Raw genomic sequence first — 22317 nt, 5'->3', positions numbered from 1 at the left:
CTGCCGCAAATAAGTATTCTAAACCTGTCTATCATCTAGAATTCTGACCCTTAACGACCTTTTAGTCCACCTTAAAATAGTACACCTCCAGTCCACTTATTATTCCAAATTAGAGATGTCATTACAGTCCAACTACTAACATGGCCAAGACCAAAGAGCTGTCCAAAGACACCAGAGACAAAATGTTAGACCGCCACAAGACTGAAAAGGGCTACGGAGCAAATGGCAAGAAGACTGGTAAAAAAAAGATTCACGCCAAACATGACTGTTAATCTCCTTTAGACTGGAGCTCCATGCAAGTTCTCACCTTATGGGGTCTCAGTGATCCTTAAAAAAGTGAGGACTCAGCCTAGAACTACACGAGGTCAATGACCTGAGAAGAGCTGGAACCCCCTTTTCCATGGTTACTCTTGGTAATACATCAAGACGTCACGGATTGAAATCAATGCACTACACGTAAGGCTCCACTGCTTAAACCAGTACATGTCCAGGCACGTTTTAAGTTTTACCAATGACTATTTGGATGATCCAGAGGGATCATGGGAAAAAGTCATGTGGTCACATGGGACCAAAATATAACGTTTTGGTTTGAGTTCCCCTTGCCACGTTTAAAGGAAGAGGAACGATGAGTACCATCCCTACTGTGAAGCATGGGGGTGGTAGCATCATTCTATGGGGTGTTTTGTAAGCCCCCCCCATTTTTTTTTTCTTGATAAGTTAAAATGTAGAATCTAAGATAAAATGTAGCAATCTAAACAGTGCTAACTGTACCTCTAAATGAAACATGTTCACAAATTGTTTATTTGGTTTTCTGTGCATGGAGTCGACAAATGAGCAGTGATCAGACATGACCAACATTTAGTCAAACCCAGAGAAAATAATCAATCAGTACAGAGCTGAATCAGTGGGCAGGGACAATGTGTAGAAACCAGAGAGGCCAACACTGTTATTCTACTAAAAATATGAGCTCAATGAATTTAAGCCAAATTTTAACACATTTTTATATTGTCTCTTTAGTGTTTCCATCCATCCATCTTCTTGTCCACTTCTTCCCTTTCGGGGTCGGGGGGGGTGCTGGAGCCTATTCCAGCTGCTGGTGGGTCAAGGCAGGGTACACCCTGGACAGATTGCCAGTCTGTCGCAGGGCCTCAATCACACACACATTCACTCTCACATTCACACCTAGGGGCAATTTAGAGTCACCAATTAACCTATGAAGCATGTTTTTGGACGGTGGGAGGAAGCCGGAGTCCCCGGTGAAAACCCACGCATGCACGGGGAGAACATGCAAACTCCACACAGAAGGGTCCCAGCCGGGATTCGAACTGGGGCCTTCTCGCTGTGAGGCAAGAGCGCTAACCACTGCGCCACCGTGCAGCCCCTCTTTAGTGTTTTTACTAGAAAATTGAAACATTTAAATCACTTGAAATAAAGCATATTTTGAATTCCTGAAGGTCTTCAAGTATCTCAAATATCTCCAGGATTTGCTGTTTTGCAACAGCTGACTAACTGCAGGAATACTGTGGAAACAACAGAAGGAGAAGTGGCTGAAACCTTCTTATACTGCCGGGAATGTAGTGTTGTAACTGTAACCTAGCAACAGAAATTACATGCATCACTGGCAATAGCTGAGGATAGAATGTGTACTATTGGCAAAAGAAATAACAGATGCCGACCAAAAGATAACTTTGTTATTTGTGTGGTACATCTGCTTTTTCATAATGAGTCACCTGGATGATGCTAACAGGTGCAGATACTCCCTCTTTTTGAAACCACCCACTCACCTTGGAGTGGATTCTTATATTGTTACATCGTCTTTGCCAAGATTCTTCTACATCATTTGTCCAACTTCACATTAAGGTAAAGAATACAAGTATAAACCTTCTAAATAAAAATTTTGAAATACTTTTTGGGCTTTTAAACACTCACATGTACTAATTAAATAAGCCTTCCATGCTAAATGTTTATCGTGTTTTGGCCCCCTTGTGTGACTGAGTTTGACACTCCTGCACTAGAACTTTGTGCTTTGTCAAGCTCCATGGAGCTTTGTGGAAATTCATGGAGTTTTCTGGAGGTTCACAAATCTTCAAGGAGCTTCATGGAGCTTCATAGAGTTTTGTGGAATTTCCGGGAGTTTCATGCAGGTTCATCGATTCTGGAGTTCTGAGGAGCTTCATGGAGTTCCGAGGAGCTTTCTAGAACTTCATTAAGCGTTGTGGATTTTCAGGGAACTTCATAGAGTTTCATGGTATTTTGTGGAGCATCATGGAGTTTTGTGGACCTTTACAGAGTATCAGGGACTTTTATGGATCTTCCTGGGACTTCATAGACTTTGTGGAGTTTCATGAAGCTTCATAGGGTTTTGTGGAGCTTCTTGGAGTTTCAGGAAGCTTTATGAGCTTCATAAATTTTCTTGAAGCTTAATTGGGCTTTGTGGAATTCCAATGAGCTTTATAGAACTCTGTGGAGTTTTGTGGAGCGCCATAGAGCTTCATAGAGTTTCAGGGTGCTTCATGAAGCTTCATAATTTCATGGAGTTCAAATGAACTTTTTAGAACTTCATAGAGCTTCATGGAGTTACATGGAATTTCGTGGAGTTTCATGGACTTTTGTGGCGTTTCATGGATCTCTGTAGAGCTTTGTGGAGTTCCATGGATCTCTGTAGAGCTTCGTGGAGTTTTATGGACTTTTGTGGCGTTTCATGGATCTCTGTAGAGCTTTGTGGAGTTTCATGGGTGTATGTGGAGCTTTATGAAGCTTCATTGATCTTTTCATAGCTTCTATGGTCTTTGTTGAGTTCCAAGGACCTTTATAGAACTTCACAGAGCTTTGTGGAGTTTCATGGGGTTTTGTGGAGCTTCATTGCTGTATCATGTGGGTTTGTGTAGCTCAGGGATAGGCAACTCCAGGCCTCAAGGGCAATAGTGTCTGAATGATTTCCAGATATCCAAGCCCTACTCCTGACTGATTTCAGGTGTGTCCAGTTAATTAGAACGTGGCAGAGCAGGGTATGTTGGAGAACATGCAGGAATGCGACCCTCGAGGTCCAGAGTTGCCTATCCTGTAGCTATATAGAATGGATCTTGAGTGACATTGTCTGAGTGGGTTGGGGATAGGAGGACAGTTCCCCCGTGCTCAAATTAAAGTCTTGTGGAATGGAAGAGCTTCACAGGCAAGAACCAAAGTTCCTATCAAACACTGATATCGTTACAGCTCTGTAGAGTTAATAGTCACACACTGGAACAGAAAAACATATAAAGAGTAAAAGGTGTTCAATCTGTAACAAGGGGGAGCTCCATAAAGCAATTGAATTTAAATATTTCAAAGTATTTATATTAGTGTATGTTTAATCTTAATTGTTCCTCCTGCTGCTTTAACTCTTATAAATGAAATTGTGTTTTTTTTGTTTTGTTTTGCCAATTTTAATAATCTTCATGAAATTTACTACCAAAACAAACTGGAGTCTGCTTTCAAAAAAATGTCTGATGTTTAATATATTTAGATTGATAATAATTGTGTGGGGTAATTTTTTAAACAGGTCTTTTTTTTAAACTCATGTTTATGTTTTAGTAGTTTGTGTCGAGTACAACCAACAAAGGAGTTATTTCACTTTGTCCCGCCCTAATTGACTGTCTTGATGAAAACTTCATCTATAATCCCATGGATGATGTCAGAGATTATCTGTACAGCATAAACATATCTAAGACAGTTTCATCTTTGTTACTCAAAATACTTTTTTGTTTTGGAATTAAAATCGCAAAAAAATAAAAGTAACTAGATCAAACTCGACACAAATGTAAATTAAATCCTCAAAACTAGAATTTTGAATTTGAAATAAATCTATTGAAGAAATAATCAGCCAACCAAACCTTCGTATTAACCTCTTCATACTGTACGTCATTAATTTGTAACATAACATTTAATCCAGTACTCACTTAATTAGGCATCACTTTGAGAGGAAAACTGAAGATTATTTTTTATATATATAATTTGGAAATAAATGAAGGGTTTGGAAAATCCTGAAACACAGTCGACCTAATCTAGGAGGAAAATTAGATGACTTGTCAAATGCGAGTGCACTAATGAGTCCTTACAATTTTTTCTCAGAAAAAAGTAAATACAGATGGAGACTTGTTGCCTCTCATAATTGTTGGTTTAACAAGAAATGAAAAAGGTTCCAGAATAAACAAGAAGGTACTTGAAGCATTTTTAAGTGTATTCATAATTCATATACATATTGACAGGTTTGTAATACAGCATGTTTTTGATAGTGTAACTGTTTTCTTTGACCTTTTTTTCTTTTTTTTTTACAAGAATAACAATAAAAAATGAGAAAGACGACACCATGTATGACTCACTTTTAAATCAGATGGCAATGCTTGGTTTGAATGGATTTAGCGCCTCGTGTTTGAACGGCTGCTGTGTGACCGAACATTCAAACCATTCAAAAGTCCTTGGTTTGGCCCGGTTTGCACCGACCAGGAAAGCTGGCGCGGTCACAGGTGTGACGCTCGCTCCTCCTTCGAGCTTCAGCTCCAAAAGGGATCCATCCATGTCTCGTGTCAGTCAAAAGTAAGTCCCATACAAAGTTTCACGCAGAAGAAAGTTTTTCATTTTCCTCCAGCTTTCTTCTGTCCGCTTGATAAAGGTGGCAAACGCTCGTCCACGGTTTTGCCTTTTTCTGCTCCGAGTGTCTCTCCATCTCTTGTAACATTTTGTTTTTGAAAAATAAGACCTTTCATCTAATTTTTCATGAATACTATCTGTACCGTAAAAACCCCAGCGATGAAAAATAAGAACACTTTTCAAAAGGACCAAAATGGAATCAAAGACTCAGACATGTTTTTGTCCTCACACGCTCCTTTTCACTCATACAGGATTTTTTCTTTTTTTTTTTTTTTAAAGGCAACAGATGTCCATTCTCCAAGGCAATAATGTCTTTGTGGTAAACTTGACCCTGACATTCCAGACAACACTTCTCCTTCTCTAGGAATGCAAAAAAAAAACTGTAAATACTAAATACAATGTGAGATACATCTGTTTCCTTTGATATGAGTAAATACTAATGAGGATACAAAATGATAATAGGGATTAAAGTAATAACTGGACACCCAACTTTCTCCCAGTTCACTTCTTCAAAGCAAACAAATGAAACGATAATGAAGATGATGTTAAACAAGAGGCGAAAACTCTAAAGGGTGTCTGAGAAATGAAAATAAGCCTAGAGAGAAGGTCTGCTTCTTTTGTTCTTGGTATCAAAGTTCCTTTAATTCCTTTGTTGGTCTTGATGTCTCATTCCATCCCACTTTGATCAAAGTCTCTTTCTTGTTCCTCTGTGTTTTTGTTCTTTATTTTTTTTAACTAAAGATCAATGATTTCGTTTTTAAAAAAAAAACAATCTGTTCTCCGTTGTCTTGGATGTAAATAATGCTGATTCCGGTAAAGAAATTGTACATTCCCTTTAGTTGATCTCCTGCTTCCCAGACTCCTACTGTCCAAAGTAACCTAGAAGAGAAAAAAAATGAAGTCATTAAAGCTTTTGGATCTGCATGCATTTCTACAGACACAAATATAAAGAGACTTTTATGTTGAACAAGTTCTAGAGAGAAATAACGTAAATGTACTAATTCAAACGAGAACAGGGCCTGATTCAAAGTGTTACCTGCAGCTTTTTAAATACAAGACGGTGCCTCATAGAAGGAGTTCAAAAACAAACTCCAGCACAACACTAGTGTGAAGGCCCCTCACAAAGCAAAAGAAAAAAAATCTCCATGTTGATGAAGATGAAGCGGTTTGTTTTTCTGTGTACTGAGCAGCAAAGATGGGTAATTGCTGACATTTACTCAAGTACATTTTTGTAAAAAGCTTACTCCTCAAAGCATTTTTATTGTATCATTCTTAACACTTTATTTGCAACAAACCACTTTGGCTCTAAAATGACCTAAATGTAACATCTACTTAAAACCAAAAACATAAGATAATTTTTTTTTATACCTGGCGTTAAAGGGGTTAAACATGAAACCTTCCCTCTGCTACAATGGGCGACAGTGTTCCCTCATTTATTACAGGAGTATGTTCCATAAAAACTCACAACAGATGTTTTGAATGCTGCTAAACCCTCACTACACACTTTATACCAATAGTGTCCAAAACCAAAAATAGAATTTAGCCAATCACAATCCAGAAATCGAAGACACAGGTTTTAGAAAATGCTGGGGGATGCATGGTTTTGATTTTATGGCAGGAGCCTGAGCCCGTTGAAAATCTGAACGCGGGCCAGACTCAGGACATGGCTGCTTTATACACTTTTCTCAAACATACTTGAACATTTTCATACTTTTTTTTCATATTAAAATCTTAAAGTTCAAACCTTCATAGAAACATAAGTCAAGTTTTATAGAAGGAACACAAACATCTGATTGAAATATATGCAAATTTTTCAAACTTAACGTATTATGTAAAGGAGATTTATTGACACGGTCAACAGCCAATCAAGATGCAGAACAGTGTGCTGCAAAAAAAAAAAAAACAAAAAAAAAAAAACCCTATAAAAATTAAACAAAAACCTGCAAAATTGCACGAAAAAAAATCCATGTGAGAATGATTTATCTGGTTATTTTTTAGCATGTATTTAGACTGGACACATTTGTCTACTCAAAGTGAAACACAGTTCGTTTCCTCCAATAATTTGGATCAAAGTTTCAGTCTGAATACGAACAAGCAAACCTTGGTCTGAGGCCAGGACCCTCTCTCTGACCCATCTTTCGAGGGGGTTTCCATTCGTTTCCAATCGGACTGAATCATTTTTCCAGTTTGAACACACCCTTAATGTGCTGGAAGAATTTCTACTATTTATTCAAGGGATGCACAATAATGTCTGCACATTAGAATCTGCTAATTCACAGAAAACTTGTTGGGGTGAGGAGGTGTTTTCAGTTTCAGACAGACGTCAAACTTCCTGTTTGTTCATCAGCAGTGATGTTTGGCAGATAAAAATCTAACTCTTAAAACACATGACCTCAAAAACAGGAAATAAGGGAAAAAATGATAAAGGAAGCCTTTGATGCTCCAAACACTGAAGAGGGGATGCTCCTTTAGATCATTCAAATTCTTAAACATTATCGGAAATTGCATTTTTTTTTTTCCAATTATGAACAAAATCATAAATTTGACATGTATAATCAATCAAGAAGTTTTTTTGGGGTTACTTTTAGCTTTTAGTGAATTTTATTTTAACTATACTCTGTCCTGTGTGATCTGAGGAGGTGTGTCATCTGCCGTATGATCACCTCTATTTGTGCTGGTCAGTTTGGTTGGGGATCCACATATCTATATTCCCACCCCCCACTCCCCCAATAGCATTATTATATAATTGTTTTAAGGTGTTATGTCCTTTTATGAGACATGTTTCTGTGTTTTTGAGGAAGAACAGACAACCGCCTGTTTTCATTCAAAAACTAACAAATCAGAGGAACGGGACGCAAACATTTCTGCTTCCTGAGAGCATAACAAGTAAAAAGAAGAAAAAAAATCAGAGAAATCTAAAACAAATATTTGTAAATGAGGCCCACAAGTTTCTGACAAACCAAAATGTTTAAAATCCACCAGAATTTCCTGTTTTATAGATGCTGAAACCTGAATATGATGAACACCTTTCATAAGGATAACAAATCCTCTGATGACAAACTAAAAGAAGATGGGATAAAGTGTGTTTCTATGGTGACAGGAGGCTGGTTTGAATGTGATGGAACAACAGATGTGAGGACATCAGGGTCACATCAATGAAAGCTGCATAAACAGATTCCTGAACACCAGCCAGGATTCAAAAAGGAGGACAGTTGTGAAACTTTACTACGTGTTCAGATGCTGCTTCTGTTACTGAAAAACACTGAAGTGAAAAGCTGTTCTGACTGTGAAGACCTTCAAAATGAATGAAACCTGAAGAAAACAAGATTTATGAGAACAAAACTGAGTTTAGTTCAAGTGATGCTTTCAAATGGTTTAAAGTCCAAATAGAGTCTATTAACCTGTTTGCTTTTCGAACAAAAGCTGCATGATTTAAATAGAAGCCCTGAGGGGAGCAGGGATGAGCTGATGGCTTTTATTCAGCTTTAAGAGGCTTTTCTGAATTTAGAGCCACATGTTTTCCTTTATGATGTGTTTGCAGTTCACGGTAGTTAAATGCCCCACTTATAGATGAGAGCAGGTCAGAAGATCAGGCGGCCAGTTCATACTTTTATCCACCACTTTAGGCTGCTAGTTACCTGTTTTTTTTTGTTATCTTATCATCAACCTGTTTTTGACTTACATGGACTTTTCTATCATGAAGTGAAGGCAGTAATGTGTCTGCTACTCCTGTTTGGACAGTCTCTGGGTCTGAAGCGGTCTAAGGGTGAATCGTTTACACAGTCAGCTGTGGTCGCTTGGCAACAACAAAATGCTGCCGGAGATCACAGGAGAGGCTGAGGAGACTGTGGTGTGGAGATCCAGCTCCGTTCTGGGATGTCGTCTAGAGTCTGGGACTGAAGTGGATTAAAAGAAGATGCAGCTGAAAATGGAACGCATCCTCAACACTCATCTTCATTCCTCTGGATTTTGGGAGCATTGAGGAGCTCCTTCAGACTAGGGCTGCCACGATTATTCGATTAGTCGCGACTACGTCGACTATTAAAATAGTCGACAACTATTTTGGTCGTCGAAGCATCGTTTTTTGATTGTTTTTTCCTTGTTTTGATCTCAAAACTACGGTTCGCACTGCTGGGTCTGTCCTTCTCTTCACACATGCACAGTGGTTGTAAAGCCAGTTGGCAGTGACGTTACAGGGTAGGCTGGAGTACCAACAACAATACAACAACACGCTAACGGAACTCGAAAATATGGGGAAACATAAGAAAAATAAAAGAGGAAAATTGTCCAATGTCCAATGTAAATATACATAAAGTTTTAAAAAATACTTGCAGGCTTTTACTAAGTTTTCTGTTGTTGATTCAGATGACCTCATTTCATTTAACTTTCGTCTTAATGCCAGAAAAAAATTAAGGAGAAAAGCTGCATGATTCATTAAAGGCTTTATAAACTATTGTCTTTATTTTTAGTTAGCATATAGCTTAAACACTTCAACTTTAAAGCCAATGATGGTTAAGATGTGTGTTTTAGATCCAGTCGCTGCACGAACCGATTAGTCGACTAATCGAAAAAAATAATCAGAGATTAGTCGACTATTGAAATAATCGTTTGTGGCAGCCCTAACACCTGACTTTCACAGATCTTTCTTCCTGTTAGCTATTAGACCCTACAGCTCATCATACACCGGGGTGGCCAAACTACGGCCCAAACTATTCAATGTGGCCCACGAAACTAGAATGAATTATACTGATAATTGTTGGTTCTCATTATTTCAGGTGTCTCGATGTAGATATTTTTGTTTTTTTTCTGAAATTCATGTGTAATTTCTGAGTAGCCCAGACATTTTTCTGATCCTTCCAACAGCACATCAATGCAGCATTTACTAGCAGTTTGAGTTTTTTTTCTGAGGGATATCATAATACTGGTAAAATAAGAAAAAAAAATCCAAAATGTTCTTTCTTAAAAATATGATTTTTTTTAAATAAAAAAGAGCATTTCTTTGTTCAAATTCCATGTTATTTCATTCTGTTGTGGGACAGATTACCAAAACACACCACAGATTTGCTCCGACGACAAGTAAAAAGTTCACCTGCCCCTGTCATAGACTCTGGACAATATTGTTGTTATTCATTTTTTTGGGAACACTTCAACAAGATTTATTAACACATTAACAAACATTACCAATATGTTTGTAGGGTGTTAGTAAGACATTTTTAGCACAATAAGCCGAATAAGGTTTTTTAACATGCTTAGTAAGATTTATTAACATTTAAAGTGAGAATATTATCTACAAAGTCCATCAAGGAGCTTAACAAATGTATTAACTATATTTAACATTATTTTGAGTGTTTTGCAGCACTTAATCTAAAGTGTTACTCATTTATAAATGTATTTTTAGTGGAGTTTTTGTAGGGCTGTGAACATTAACACATTAACACATGCGATTAACCAAAAAGAATTTACGTCAATATGTATCAATGCAAATTAATCGAAGAAACGGTCCTTCACTTTAACTCGGCGGTTCAGGCTTCCACGGTGTGCGTGAAAAATTTTTGTTGTGTATTATCCCACTTATACCAGGTTCACTTATAAAATAAATAAATATTCAATATGAGTACTTTATTCTTGCTATTTTTGTGGATTAATCACTTTTTCACAAAAAGTGGATTATTTGATCCATGGTCCTTGATACTGTGCCATATTGTACAAATACATTTTACCTGGTAAAACATTGTGATTCATCCCAACACAAAAGCCCGATTAATCAGATTTCTTTTGTAATCGATTGACAGCAGTAATTTAAAACAAATGTTTAAAATGTAGAGTTTCGTGTGTGATTTCATATCGTGATTATTCACATAGCGGACTAAAAAAATACTGAGACTAAAAAAATAAATTATAGCCATTAATCGTGGTTAATTTTTTCCAGGTTTGAGATTAATTCGTTAATTTTTCTTTTAATCGATTCCTATTTTTTTATTAGCCATTTGCTTTTTTTCGTAGATAGCAAGGTAATTTCCCCTTTGTAGGATCAATAGTTTTATCCTATCTTACATTTTTTTATGGTTTTCTATCTTTTGTGTCTTTATTGTAAAGCAATTAATAAATAAGAGAGATTTGGTTCGAAGATAGCTGAAACCTTTTTTTTTTTTTTTAAGAAAAAAAAGATAAAGATGTAAGAGCACACAAGGACACAAAGCATTGAGAGGAGCTTGAACTCACAGATCCCAGGTTCAAGTGTCTCTTCTGTCTCTCCGGCTCCCTCAGCCTCTCTCTGACTGCTCCACGGCCTTGGCTGGCCGGAGGCTTTGGGTAGACTGAATTAAGACAAACAGAATTAATGTGGTAGTGTGAGACTTCATACAAAGAAATAAAATGAAGATCATCAGAGAACTACATAAATGAAAACCAACCTCTCCTTCTTTACCTTGTGCTTCGGACACCTCAAAGAGAAATTATCCTCATTCAGAGCACAATCTGGAAAGAGGAAATCATGAAAAAAAAAAACTAAAGAGAATATCTGAACTGTTTTAAATCAGTTTGATCTTACATTTGGGTCAGAGCCACGCCATTCTTTACATCTACCCACCTGCTTCAATGGCACAAAGGTAGTGATAGCGTAGTGTGCAGCCTTTGCTGTAGCAGCCCAAGGTCGAGCCGAGCATCTCACAGTACGAGCAGCTCTGAGTAGTAACACACAAATGAAAAAAACACTTCAAGGTTGGAGCATTAAAAAAAACTTGAGAGCTCCTCCAGAAGCTCACAAACTTCACAGTACACACAAATAACTGAAAGGCTGCAAACCGCCACGCTTACTGTTTCTCTGGCGCCATCTAGTGCCTCCTGGAGGCCGTACAGCCGGCCGTTGACGAGGTACACTCCACTGGTCCACACTATACATCCTTCATGCACCCACAGCTCCTCTGGATCCAGGGGCATCTGGGGCAGCTGAGCGAGTTGTGCCAAGGGTCCCAGGGAGTCCAAGGCGGGCGGAGGGGGCTGAAAGGGCAGGGAGGCCTTGCTGTTGGAGGGCACCATCCTGGGGGAGTCTTCCCGGGACTTGTGTCTTCTTTTGAAGCGAGGATGGGAGGTCAGCTTTCTGTGTTGAGCGCGCTGCTGAGCTTCCTCTGCGGGCGGTTTCTGTGACTGCTGCAGCTCACTCTCGATGTCTGGCTCTCTTTTGAGCTCAGGGATGGGTCTGCTGTCCACATTTGCATCCCAGGTCAGAGACGTTTTAACAGTGGAAGAGGAGGAGGACGACGAGGAGGAGGAAGTGGCGTTAAAAAGCTTGTTGGCCATGAACATCAGCTCCTCTGTTCCAGCTGGGGAGGCCGTCCTCACTGCAGGAGTCAGGTTTAAATCTAGGCTGTTGGCGTCAGCACCGTGTGGTTTGGTGTCTTGGTTTGTGCTGGAAGCGTTGGAGCTCGTGTCTGAATTTGGTCCAGTTCTGCCTGTGCTAGCCTGACCCTGTCTGATCTGGGGCTGGTTCTTGGGAAGCTTTGCGGCATATTCAGCTGGATAGTACGGCCCGTAGAGATCTCCGAGGTGCTTATAATTTGCCCATTTTTGACACAGGCAGCAGAGCAGGCGGCCCGAGTGGTTACTCTCTGTAATCACTGGGCCTGAAACGACATAACCAGAGGAGGGAAGCGCTTTGCCCGTTTGGAGCGTTGTTTCCACCTCGTCTGAGTCTCTTTTCTCCACTTCTCTGTCTCGCCTGGATACCTGAGAGGAAAGCGCTGAGGTCAGGAGGGAATCTATTCCGCTCCCGCTGGCTTTCCCTCCGACTGCACTACGCTCTCCTTTCATTTTGTCCTCCTCTGCGTTAACAATGGTGCACACTGCCCCGATCTCTGGCACTTTTTTCTCCACGTGTATGTGTGGGATAAACGGGCCTCTTCTGTTAGGATCCAGGAAAACTCGAATTCCTCCGCCCCCCACAGCTTCATCCGGCTCATCTTTGGCCACTGATGGCGTAGGAGGGACAGCCACTCTCCTCCTCCTCCTCTGTCGGCCCCTCGCTTCCGAGGGCTCGTCTTTCACTCCTCTGCGTCTGCGCCGCGCAGCTTTCACTTCGGCTTCTGGCTGCGTGTCCTCGCTCTCCACATCTGCTTTCACCACCTGGGTTAGAACGGGCGGGTCTGGCGGTGGAGTGCTTTTACGCTCTGGCAGAGCTGGTGCTGTGGGGGTGGCGCTGCTGCTGCTGCTGCTGCTGCTGGCAGGCTGTGCTGCTGCTGCTACTGCTGCTGGGAGTGCGGCAGCAGCTGGAGTGGACACGGGTGGAGTTTGAGGAGCGCTCGGAGTGGTGTTCTGTATCTGGACTTGAGCCGGAGCTTGTGTTTGAACTTGGTTCTGAGCCCGTTTTTGTTTATTCACACTCCCCACGGGCCGGCCCTTTTTCTTTCCAGAAGGAAAATAGCCTTTAGGCACAACATTGTCCAGAGGCTTCGAGTCTTGTGGTGACAGACTGGATCTTTGCGAAGACATCTGATGCCTGTTCAGCATGTGTCCTTGGTGGGGAGGGGTGGTCCCGTAGTAGTCACTGCCAGGGTAATCGTCAAATCCCATGCCAGTTTCTTGAAGTTTCTGCCGGAGAAGATTGGCAGCGGACTGCTCCCCTCTGCGTGTCTCCAGCTGCTGATAAGTGTTGGTGAAATGCTGAATATCGGACAGGGCGGATGAGGAGGGAGGGGGCGAACCCTGGACAGGGCGGGGAAGCGGGGGAGGAGGGGGCAATGGTCCGAGCAAAGTGAAGTCTTCCTTATCGCCAGACGCTGAAGCAACTGCAGCTCCCAATCCAAAATCAAAATCTGGTTTGATGACTTGAGGTGTCTGATGGGGTTCACAGGGGAAGGAAGGTGGAGGTAAAGTGTCATCGACTCCTCGAAAAGGAATCATTTCATTCAGCGAGTGACTTTCTTCCATGTAACTATCATCCCCCCCTGCAGCCCTGGAGAACTGTCCCAAGTCTGGCTCCTGGGAGTCGCTGAATGCCGGTATTTCTGATTGTGAAAAGCCCGGGTAATGATTGGACTCATCTTCCGCATGTCCTACTGTTTTTTTAATATTTGGGGTGATCTTCTGCACTATTGCCTCCAGCTTCAACCCTCTTCCTTTTCTGGAAGGTATCGCCTTTGTGTGACCACTTGATGGAGACAGAGGTTGTGAAAAGGAGGTCTCTCCTGCCAGAGGGGAGGAGAGTCTGGGACAGGACACGTCTGAGCTGGAGGGGTTGTCGTCGTGGTGGTGGCTGGGTTCTGGTTGAACACCAGGGGAGTGGTTTAAGTTGGTGGCAGCTCTTTGCTGAGATGTATCCTGGAGTTGCCTTTTGGCAGGAATTGGGGAGATAAAGGAGCGAACTCTCCTTCTTAGCATTAGCGGGTTTGTGTCTCCTGAAGCGCCAGTTTTGGTGAGACGCTGTGGGAGAGTGGTGTTTGTGTCGGTCCGAAGCTTTGTGGAGCTTGGAAGAGGAGGCTGGCAGGGATGTTTGGCCTCCTCTGGACCGCTCTTGGAGACCTCAGGTTCAGCTGCGTTTTGGCTATGAGGAATTTTTGGAGGGCCGTGTGAACCTCTGGGAGCAGAAGATGGAGGTGGAAGTGAAGGGGAGGGCTGTATTCTATAGTAAGGGTCCCCTTCCATCATTCGAGTGCTGTCTCCTCCGCTGTGAGCTGAATCCCACATTTTTATATCATAGTAGCCGCTTTGATGATGGAGCGAGGTGTTGGCTGCAAGTTGCTCACTGGGCATGTCGGTTCCTCGCTGTCTTTGCTCCGACTGGCTCGCTTTGTGTCTTCCAGGAGAAGAGCCAGGCTGCATGATCATCATCTCTTTAGAAGGTCTGTTCATGGCTTTGACCCAGTCACTCATTTCATGCGGGTGATGAGGAAGGCCGCGGGGGTGTGGATACATGTGAAGCTTGTTTGAGGCTTGAGGCTGAGGGGGTAAATGCTGGTATGGGTGGTGAGAGGGAAAGTGCGGATTGTTACGTGACCTCATACCGCCTTCTCTCGCGTCACCGTATCGGAATCCAGGAAAAGTCCTGCCGCTGCTGGTTGACAGATCAACGCCGTGAAGATACGACTGATGTCTTGGCGGCGAAGACAAAGGATTGGCAGAGTGAGAAGCCAGTGGATTCATATCCACACTGCCTCGCCTGAAGGGATCAGCAGCAATTTCAGCCGATGAATGGGCCGATTTGGACGGATACTCCACGTCGGTTTCGCTGCCTCCACAGCTAGAAGGATGCTCAGCTTGTACGTTTACAGCCTCCATCCCAGCCTCTTTTGATGCCGTTTCTATTTTCCCGACTTGCTTCTCTTTAGGATCCTTTTTACTCAGATCATTGGCTGCTGCTGGAGAGGAAAATTGCTGCTGAATCACAGAGGCTCCGCTCTGACTTTTCTCCCTTCCACCCTCCCTGTCCCTCTCTGGTGTGCTGCGTCTGTTTGGCGACACATCACATATGACAGAGCGCCTCTCTGATGGGGCTAATGTGGAGCCTGATGATTTCTGAGCCTCGCTTTGACCAATGGGGCCGGTTATCGGTTCTGGCTCTTGCAAAAGGAGCTCCTGCACAGCAGAAGAGGTAGTGGGAAAATTAGATAACACTTTTTTATGAGGCAGAGAATAGTCGGCTAAGTTTATATGTTTGGGAGGAGGGTGCTGGGACTCTTGTAATAGATGACTTTGGGAGACACCCGCCTCTGTTTTTTCTATGTTTTGAGAAACCTTAACATTGGACATTTCTGTTTTGACTGAAGATGGAGGATCTATGGCCTCGTTTCCATGCCTCTGATTTGGGGGCTTTCCTGAGCTGTCCATGTGGGCAGAATAAGCCGAACTCTCAGATAATCCACTTTGCATTCTTGTGCCCTCGGTCATGGCTAACGGGTGCCTGCTCGAAAACTGCTGCTGGATTTGGTGATGGGCAGGAAATGCCTGCTCTGGTCTACCGTAGCGTCGATCTAAATTGTAACCTTGAAGAACTTCTTGCAAAAGACTTTGGAATGGCTGCATCTGGGAATTTTCCTCCTGACCTTTAGGTCCGCCACCTTGGCCCCTCTTCACTAAAGCCTCGGCTACAGATCCGGATTCTTTTGGATGCATGGGACCGTAAGCAGGCTGCGACTGTTGGTACCCCAAGTACCTGGGGTTTGGTTCCATTCCACCCGCAGGTCCAGGCCTCACTCTGCTCTTCATGGACAAATCTGAGCCATATGTGGACTCGGGGTATGAATATTTATGTGGGGCAGACTGGGGAGGGTTTTGAGATCTCCCAGAGTTTGATTTCAGGTGGTGGGAGGAATAAAGACTCAGGTCTACACCTTCCTCCCCGTTGTGACTACTGGACTCCCTTGAGTAAGAGTGTGGCTGTTTCTCCTCCACGCAGTTGTCTTGGTGATGCTTACTCTTTTCAGCATGACTTCCTTCAGAGCGAGCTGAGACGATCACGCCGACGCCGCTGGTGTTTTGTTGCTCCTCTGATGCGCATTTGTCCTTCTTCTTATTACTGTGTGCATTGGATGCGAAGTGCAATCTATTTTCTTTGTCCTGGTCACTTTGAATATTGACTTCTGCATCTTGCTGCATTTGGTTGCTGACCTTCTGGGTTTTCTCATGTGTAGTTTCATTTTCAGTTTTAATCCCCCCACCACTGCTGTCATTATATGTCAAACCTGTTTGTAAGACACAATTGGATTGAGGAGGAGGAATACTGGAAACAGTGAAGGCTGGAGATGAGGACCCTGTAGTTGACAATTGCAGAGCTGGAGCGTTTTCTGAAGTCTGACATCTAAAGGATGGAGATGATGATGATGGGGATGGAACGTTAGCTTCATTTAATTTAGTTTCTGCCGCAGATGCTTCTCTTGATGGTATATCAGAGGATTTAATATTTAATGGCTGTCCGGTCTGTGTTTGACTATAGCAAATAGTCTCTGATCCACTGCTCGCACCGCTCATCTGCCTCACTCTCTGATGCTCTCCCTCAGAAAGTTGCTCTTCTCGTTCCAGTTTGGTCCCCGATGAGGCTCCACCTGATGCTAAAGAAGAGTCTTCATCAACACCGACATCAAGAGTGGCGCCATCAGAGGTCCCGGCTACGCTTCCATCTTTGACTGTGCTGGCACTCGAGGCAACACTTTCATTTCGACTCCTCGGTTGGGACTGCGGAGCAGCGTGTGTGGCCTGCTGCATCTGTCCCACATCTTTCTTCTTTTGTGAGAGCACTGTGTTAGTGAGGAGCATGTGCTGAACAGTGTTTGGTATATTGGCTACTTGTGAGCTCAAGGCATTAAGACTATTCAGACCGGCATCTTGCATTTTATCAAGCGCAGAAGCCGAGTACTCCTCGCGGGATCCGATCCCCGCGCCTTGACTCATTTTGTTGCGACCAGTTGGAGGAAGATTGCTCCCTCCGACGGAATTCACGCTGTGAGCTTTATGGCTGCCACTACTACCAGAACTACTGATGCTGCTATTTGAGTTGGGTGTGGGGCTCAACTGAGGCATAGTCTGCAGTAGTCTACCTTGACTATGGCTGCTACGAGGGTTTGATGAAGAAGGATGGGAAGAGCCGAGACCCGGGGGGTTTCCGTGTGCGTCTGAAATCCCCATCAATGGGGATGGAGAGGAGCTACAGCTTGGTGAATGCAATGCAGAAGCAGCTGGGGATGGGTTGGAAATTGGGCTAAAGTTTTGGTTAATCTGGGTTTGCTGTGCGTTGGGATTCATTGGGGATTTTGCTATTTCTTGAGATGGTGGTTGACTTATACTGGCATTAGAGGCTTGATGATGCTTTGCATAAGCAGAGCTTGGTGGTGGACCCTGGTGCTGCATTTTGAGAGGGGTATCGTAAGCTGGACCTAAACTGTGCTGTGAGTTGCGGTGCTGTAGCGTGGCTTGCTTGTGAAGTGACTGTGGGGAATATCCTGGATAGTTTGAAGCGTGGTAACTCTGTGGAACAGTCTCCGTTAGCCCCACATTGTTAGCAGCAACTGAACTTGACACAGAGTTTAGGCTGGAGTTGACACTGGGAGAACTGTTGACTTTGGGATCAAAGCCAGTGTTAGCAGCTCCATCCAGATACCGCTGAAGAGGAGGGCTATACATTCCTGACGACCCTGTGGAGGCTCCACCCTGTGGAGAGTACTGTGGGTACTGCGGGGTCATCCTGTGCCCGGAGTGTGGATAGCTGCGATGTTGCTGTCCGTGGTGGACAGCAGGGAAATTCTGCCCGTGCTGGCGGTGCGGCATCTGAGCTCCTGGTTGCATCGATGGGCTCTGATTCATACTGTACTGGTGAGAAGGAGAGAAAGCTCCTGCACTTCCACCTGATCCAGCACTTGAACCATAGTCTACTGGATAAGGCGACATCAGGCCAGAAGAAGGGGCAGAACTAGGTCCAGGATGCCGGTACTGGTGGGATACATGCCCATCAATACTGGGATATCCAAAACCTCCGCCATAGCTCATCCCTCCTCGTCTGTGTCTGTCCTTTCCACCCATTGAAGAATAATAATCCATAGCGTCCTTCCTGTAGGGGTTGTTGCCGCCGCCACCACTGTGAATGTTACCCTGTGTTGGAGTTGGCTCCAGAACTCTGCTTCTGGCGCTGTAGCTCAGCATGTGGCTAGCTTGACCTGGGTGGGGAAGGCCTCTGTGCATGCTTTGCTGCTGCATCCCCACATAGTCATCTGTCATCCTCGGGGAGATCTGGGGCTCAGTCGGCTGAGGGGGATATGAAGGTCCACCCACACCTCTTCCACTGAAACCAGGGGGGAGGGTGGGGGGAGCTGGACTGTTCGAAAAATTTTGCATTATTTGTCCAAGTTTCGGTTAAAAAAAAACGTCAGTGTCCATATGATGGTGGGAATGACTCCGATCAAAATCTGGAAAGTTTATGGCTGTCACAAAAAAATAAAAAAAGTCTACAGCCGGGCAGTAAAACACGAAATCTTTTGAAATCCACAGAAGCAAAGGAACATAAATGTAATATTTTTTGGAGCACAACTTGTAGACGATGAGGTTGAACAAGTTTTCTTCTTCAAAAAGGTTTTTCAGAGACTTACTGGAGCGCCGATTTCAAAATCCGAAAAGGCGAGAAGGTGTTATTATGATCCACATCACAGTGCCGTTCTCTGAATCCAAAATGTCTTTACGTGGGTGCACTGCACTGTGACATCTCAACCAAAAGATGATATTTTAGGATTAAATTGGGTTGAATTAATTGTTGATAATCTAAATCTTAAAATAAAAAAGTAAACGGCTTTGCTACGCTAACTAACCCTTCAGTTTGTCGACATTTGAACGATTCCCTGGATTTGACTCACACCAGCGTGAGACAAAAGCTCCAGAAACAAAACTGAGTTTGGATTGCAGATCCTCTCTAAAACATCCAATAAGAAAGAATCCATGGATGTCTTCATCAGCTCAAATGTTTCTCCAGATTCATCCAAAAAGTATTTGGTCCGTGCTTAGTTTTACTCCTTTTTCCCCCCAACGTGTTCAGAGTTTTCTTGGTGGCATCTTCAGCATGTTTTAAGCTTTTTTTCTTTTCTTCCTTTCAGTTTAAATAAATCCATGGGAAACTTGAATGAAACAACTGTAATCCATTCAGTCCACTTCAGGTTCCATCAATTCCAGTTCCTGTTTTTTGGCTTTTTTTTTCAGTCCATCCAAGCGTGGAAGTTTGTTTTCCATGAGCGGCTGATCAGAGCTCTTCAGTTCTGTAAGAAACAAAAGACAAAACAACAAGAGGGTTAGAAACATAAAGCACTTTTCACACAAAGTTCATGACAAAGCTGTTATATTTACTCTAGGATAATCTTCCTACAAAGTGATGCAAAGTCAAACATTCATCATTTAGGAATTCCTTATTCGGATCCTTCTTTTGTGATCAAATACAATATAATCACTTAAGTCCAAATGAAACGCAGATAGTTCTCCACAACAAGAGTAATGTAAACATTATTTCATGCAGCTCATTCAACTGGCTTAATTAAAAAGCCTGCCTAATGCTTCACTCTCTTTATTGTTCCGATTCCAATATGCTCTCTGAAGGCAGCTTTTACGCAGGCTGGGGCTGCAACAATACAAGCTTCAGCTGTTTCCTCCAGTTCATAAGAAGCAGCTTTGTTTAGGAGAAAAGTAGGAAATAGTTATGGCAACAAGATGGCTCAAGATGCAGGTAAACAAACAACCTGGTGGACACAGTATAAACTGCAAAGCTGAAGCAAACATGATACATTTGTTTTTAATACAGCTTAAAGGGATACAAACAACCTATATAGTATGTTTAACAGCCAGTAAAGATACAGGCTCCTTTGTCTGCAACAATTAGGTTATAAACTTACAAAGGCCACCTAATGACACGTGATAAAATGCAGGGAAAACAAGCCAATAACAGCTGATCAATGAACCCCACATGTAAATTACAATTTAGATTTTAAAAATGCAGTCATTTCCCAGCCCCTATCTGGACTAATTAATCACAGCATCTCACTGGGGAAGGACAGGCTCACGAAGAGAGCGGCGCTAATAAAAACGGGTCTGTCAGAACCCCAATAATCTCTGCTGGAGCCTAATGAGTGCGAATAACCGGATGCTAGCTTTGTTTTATTTGCATCCCGTCAACACAACGTCGCTACATTAGCCAAACAGCGAGGTCTACGCAACGCAATTAGCCCTGGAAGGCTGCCTTTTCTCGGGCTAGCTTTAGCTAAAATACCTCAGACACTGCAAATTAAATATTCCAGCTAGCAACACAAGCTAGCGTCGTTAGCATTTCCTCCAGACTGGTCATATTTAACATTATGAGCTGCTCTGGTTGTAGCTGGGGAGTCAGCCGAGCAGCGTTTAGCTGCTAAAAGGAGGTGATTAGGTGCAGATGTGACCCCTTCAGAAAGCCACTCAACTGGGTTAGCTAGCTTAAATAACCATTTCTATCAAGCGAGCGGCGTTAAAAACTGCCGTCACGCAGACTGACATTTTCCTTGTATAAACATTTGCCAGGCGGAGGAAAGTCAGCCAGAGACGGGCTAGCTAACTCTCCCTGGATGCATACCTGAAAACGCAGCGATACGAGGCCCCTCGAAGACTGAAAGGCTGTTTTGTGACAATCCCGCAGCTGTGGCAGGAAACCCCAGCCTCGAGTCGACCGCTCCGCCGCTCCCGCCTCAGCCTTCGGAGTCCAGACGACCCCGACCAGCGGCGGCGAGAATCCGGGGGCCCCCGTCACGACACCCACAATCCCGGGCCTTTCCTCCGGTTTTCCCCCCTTGCTCCTTTCTTTTGTCCTCACCTCCAGAAGGATGGGAGCGGAGCACAATCGGGGCGCCTGTGGGTCCAAGCGAGGTCCACGCACCCCCGCCCCCTCCCCGCTCTTGTTCCCTCTTTCACGCGCGCCGCGGAGGTGATTCCACCTTAACTACAAAAATCCAACACATCTGTGGGCGTGCAGCCTCCGTCAGCAGCCGCGGCGTTCAGCTGCAGCCGCTAAAACAGCCTTTCCATGCTTTGATCATTGGCCATTCGTTTTCCTGTCAGACTACAGTTTTTTTCCTCCTTCCTCGCAGCAGAAAGACCGCCTTGAAAATGCATACACTCATATTCCTGCACCCCCTCCCTCATCTCACTCCATCACATCTCTCCACCGCCCCTCCCTCTATCAAGCTTTTGCTGGATAATTGATTTTCGTGTTTTTCTTCCGTAAAATCCGAGATTATTCAAAAAGTGCAAATGCCTTTTCTATGTAAAACCATGCAGCCAGAGCTTCTTTTGTTCCGATTTTATGTCAACTCATCAGGATGCATTTACAGCAGGGGTGTAACCAGGATTTAGTCAGCCCCGGTATGGGGTGGCATGTCTAGGTGTGCTGAGAATTTGGGGTGTCATATCCCCTGAGCCCCTAAAATGCATAGAAACCGTCATATCATTATCTATCCATATATTTTCCAAATTTGTCTTTTAAGTTTAGGGATGATCACAAGCTTAGAGCACTGGTTTGTGGTATATTTACTTTTTTATGTCTGTTTTTTATCTGTCCCTCTGTCTCTCTATCCATCCTTACGTTTTTGTAGATGTGTAACGATTAATAAATCGATTTCTATTCCTACAGTCCAACCAGATTGATCTGTCTGAGGCAGAATCAAATCAAATCAACCAATACAATTAAAGCATAGTTGAAATTTTAGTTGAATTGATAATTGATCTTGGAAAATACTGACTGGATTGAGAATCACAATTACTAGATCTGCAACCACAAAGATTGATATGAATTGAATCGTTAAAGGAGTCGTTACATCAGGGGTGTCCAAATCCAGTCCTCGAGGGCCAGCCTCCGGCTGGTTTTCCAGGATCAGGTGTGTTTAGCCAACAAGGAGCTTCAATGGCAGGTTGGTTGGAAAACATGTAGGACATTGGCCCTCGAGGCCTGGATTTGGGCACCCCCTTGTTACAGTCTTTTATTTTCTTTTTTTTTTTTTTTTTTTTTAGCCAATTGGGAATTTTATGCCCCCACCTATCCCTATATCTGCCCTTAGGTGTAACAATTCACTTGAACAACTATCCTGATGATATGATCCATAGTTGGTTCGTATCGTCAACCACAAATCATGATATGACATACGGACCAACTATGGATTGTATTGTCAACCATGAATCACAATGTAAATTGAATAGTTGTTGATTCAA

At 43.1% G+C, this 22317-nt stretch overlaps 1 protein-coding gene across 3 annotated transcripts; it reads right to left on the bottom strand.

Annotated features, from left to right (window-relative positions):
- Nucleotides 1-4195: 4195 nt before the first annotated feature.
- tcf20 (transcription factor 20) lies at nucleotides 4196-21258 on the bottom strand. Of its 3 annotated transcripts, none has more exons than XM_024271703.2 (6): nucleotides 20690-21258; nucleotides 11443-19352; nucleotides 11216-11309; nucleotides 11054-11103; nucleotides 10849-10943; nucleotides 4196-5505 (listed from the first exon to the last, which is right to left on the bottom strand). In XM_024271703.2, the coding sequence occupies exons 2-5, from the start codon at nucleotides 18442-18444 to the stop codon at nucleotides 10890-10892; spliced, it is 7200 nt and encodes a 2399-aa protein (XP_024127471.1). In that variant the 5' UTR covers nucleotides 18445-19352; nucleotides 20690-21258; the 3' UTR covers nucleotides 4196-5505; nucleotides 10849-10889. The 3 variants fall into 3 exon arrangements, with proteins under 3 accessions (XP_024127471.1, XP_024127469.1, XP_024127470.1); XM_024271701.2 differs by having other exon boundaries at nucleotides 11040-11103; nucleotides 20690-21257; XM_024271702.2 differs by having other exon boundaries at nucleotides 11040-11103; nucleotides 20927-21257.
- Between the last annotated feature and the right edge of the window lie 1059 nt (nucleotides 21259-22317).

Source organism: Oryzias melastigma, linkage group LG8 (genome assembly GCF_002922805.2).
Source record: "Oryzias melastigma strain HK-1 linkage group LG8, ASM292280v2, whole genome shotgun sequence".
In the NCBI taxonomy this organism is placed as follows: domain Eukaryota; kingdom Metazoa; phylum Chordata; class Actinopteri; order Beloniformes; family Adrianichthyidae; genus Oryzias; species Oryzias melastigma.
This window is presented reverse-complemented; position numbering and strand designations above follow the sequence as displayed.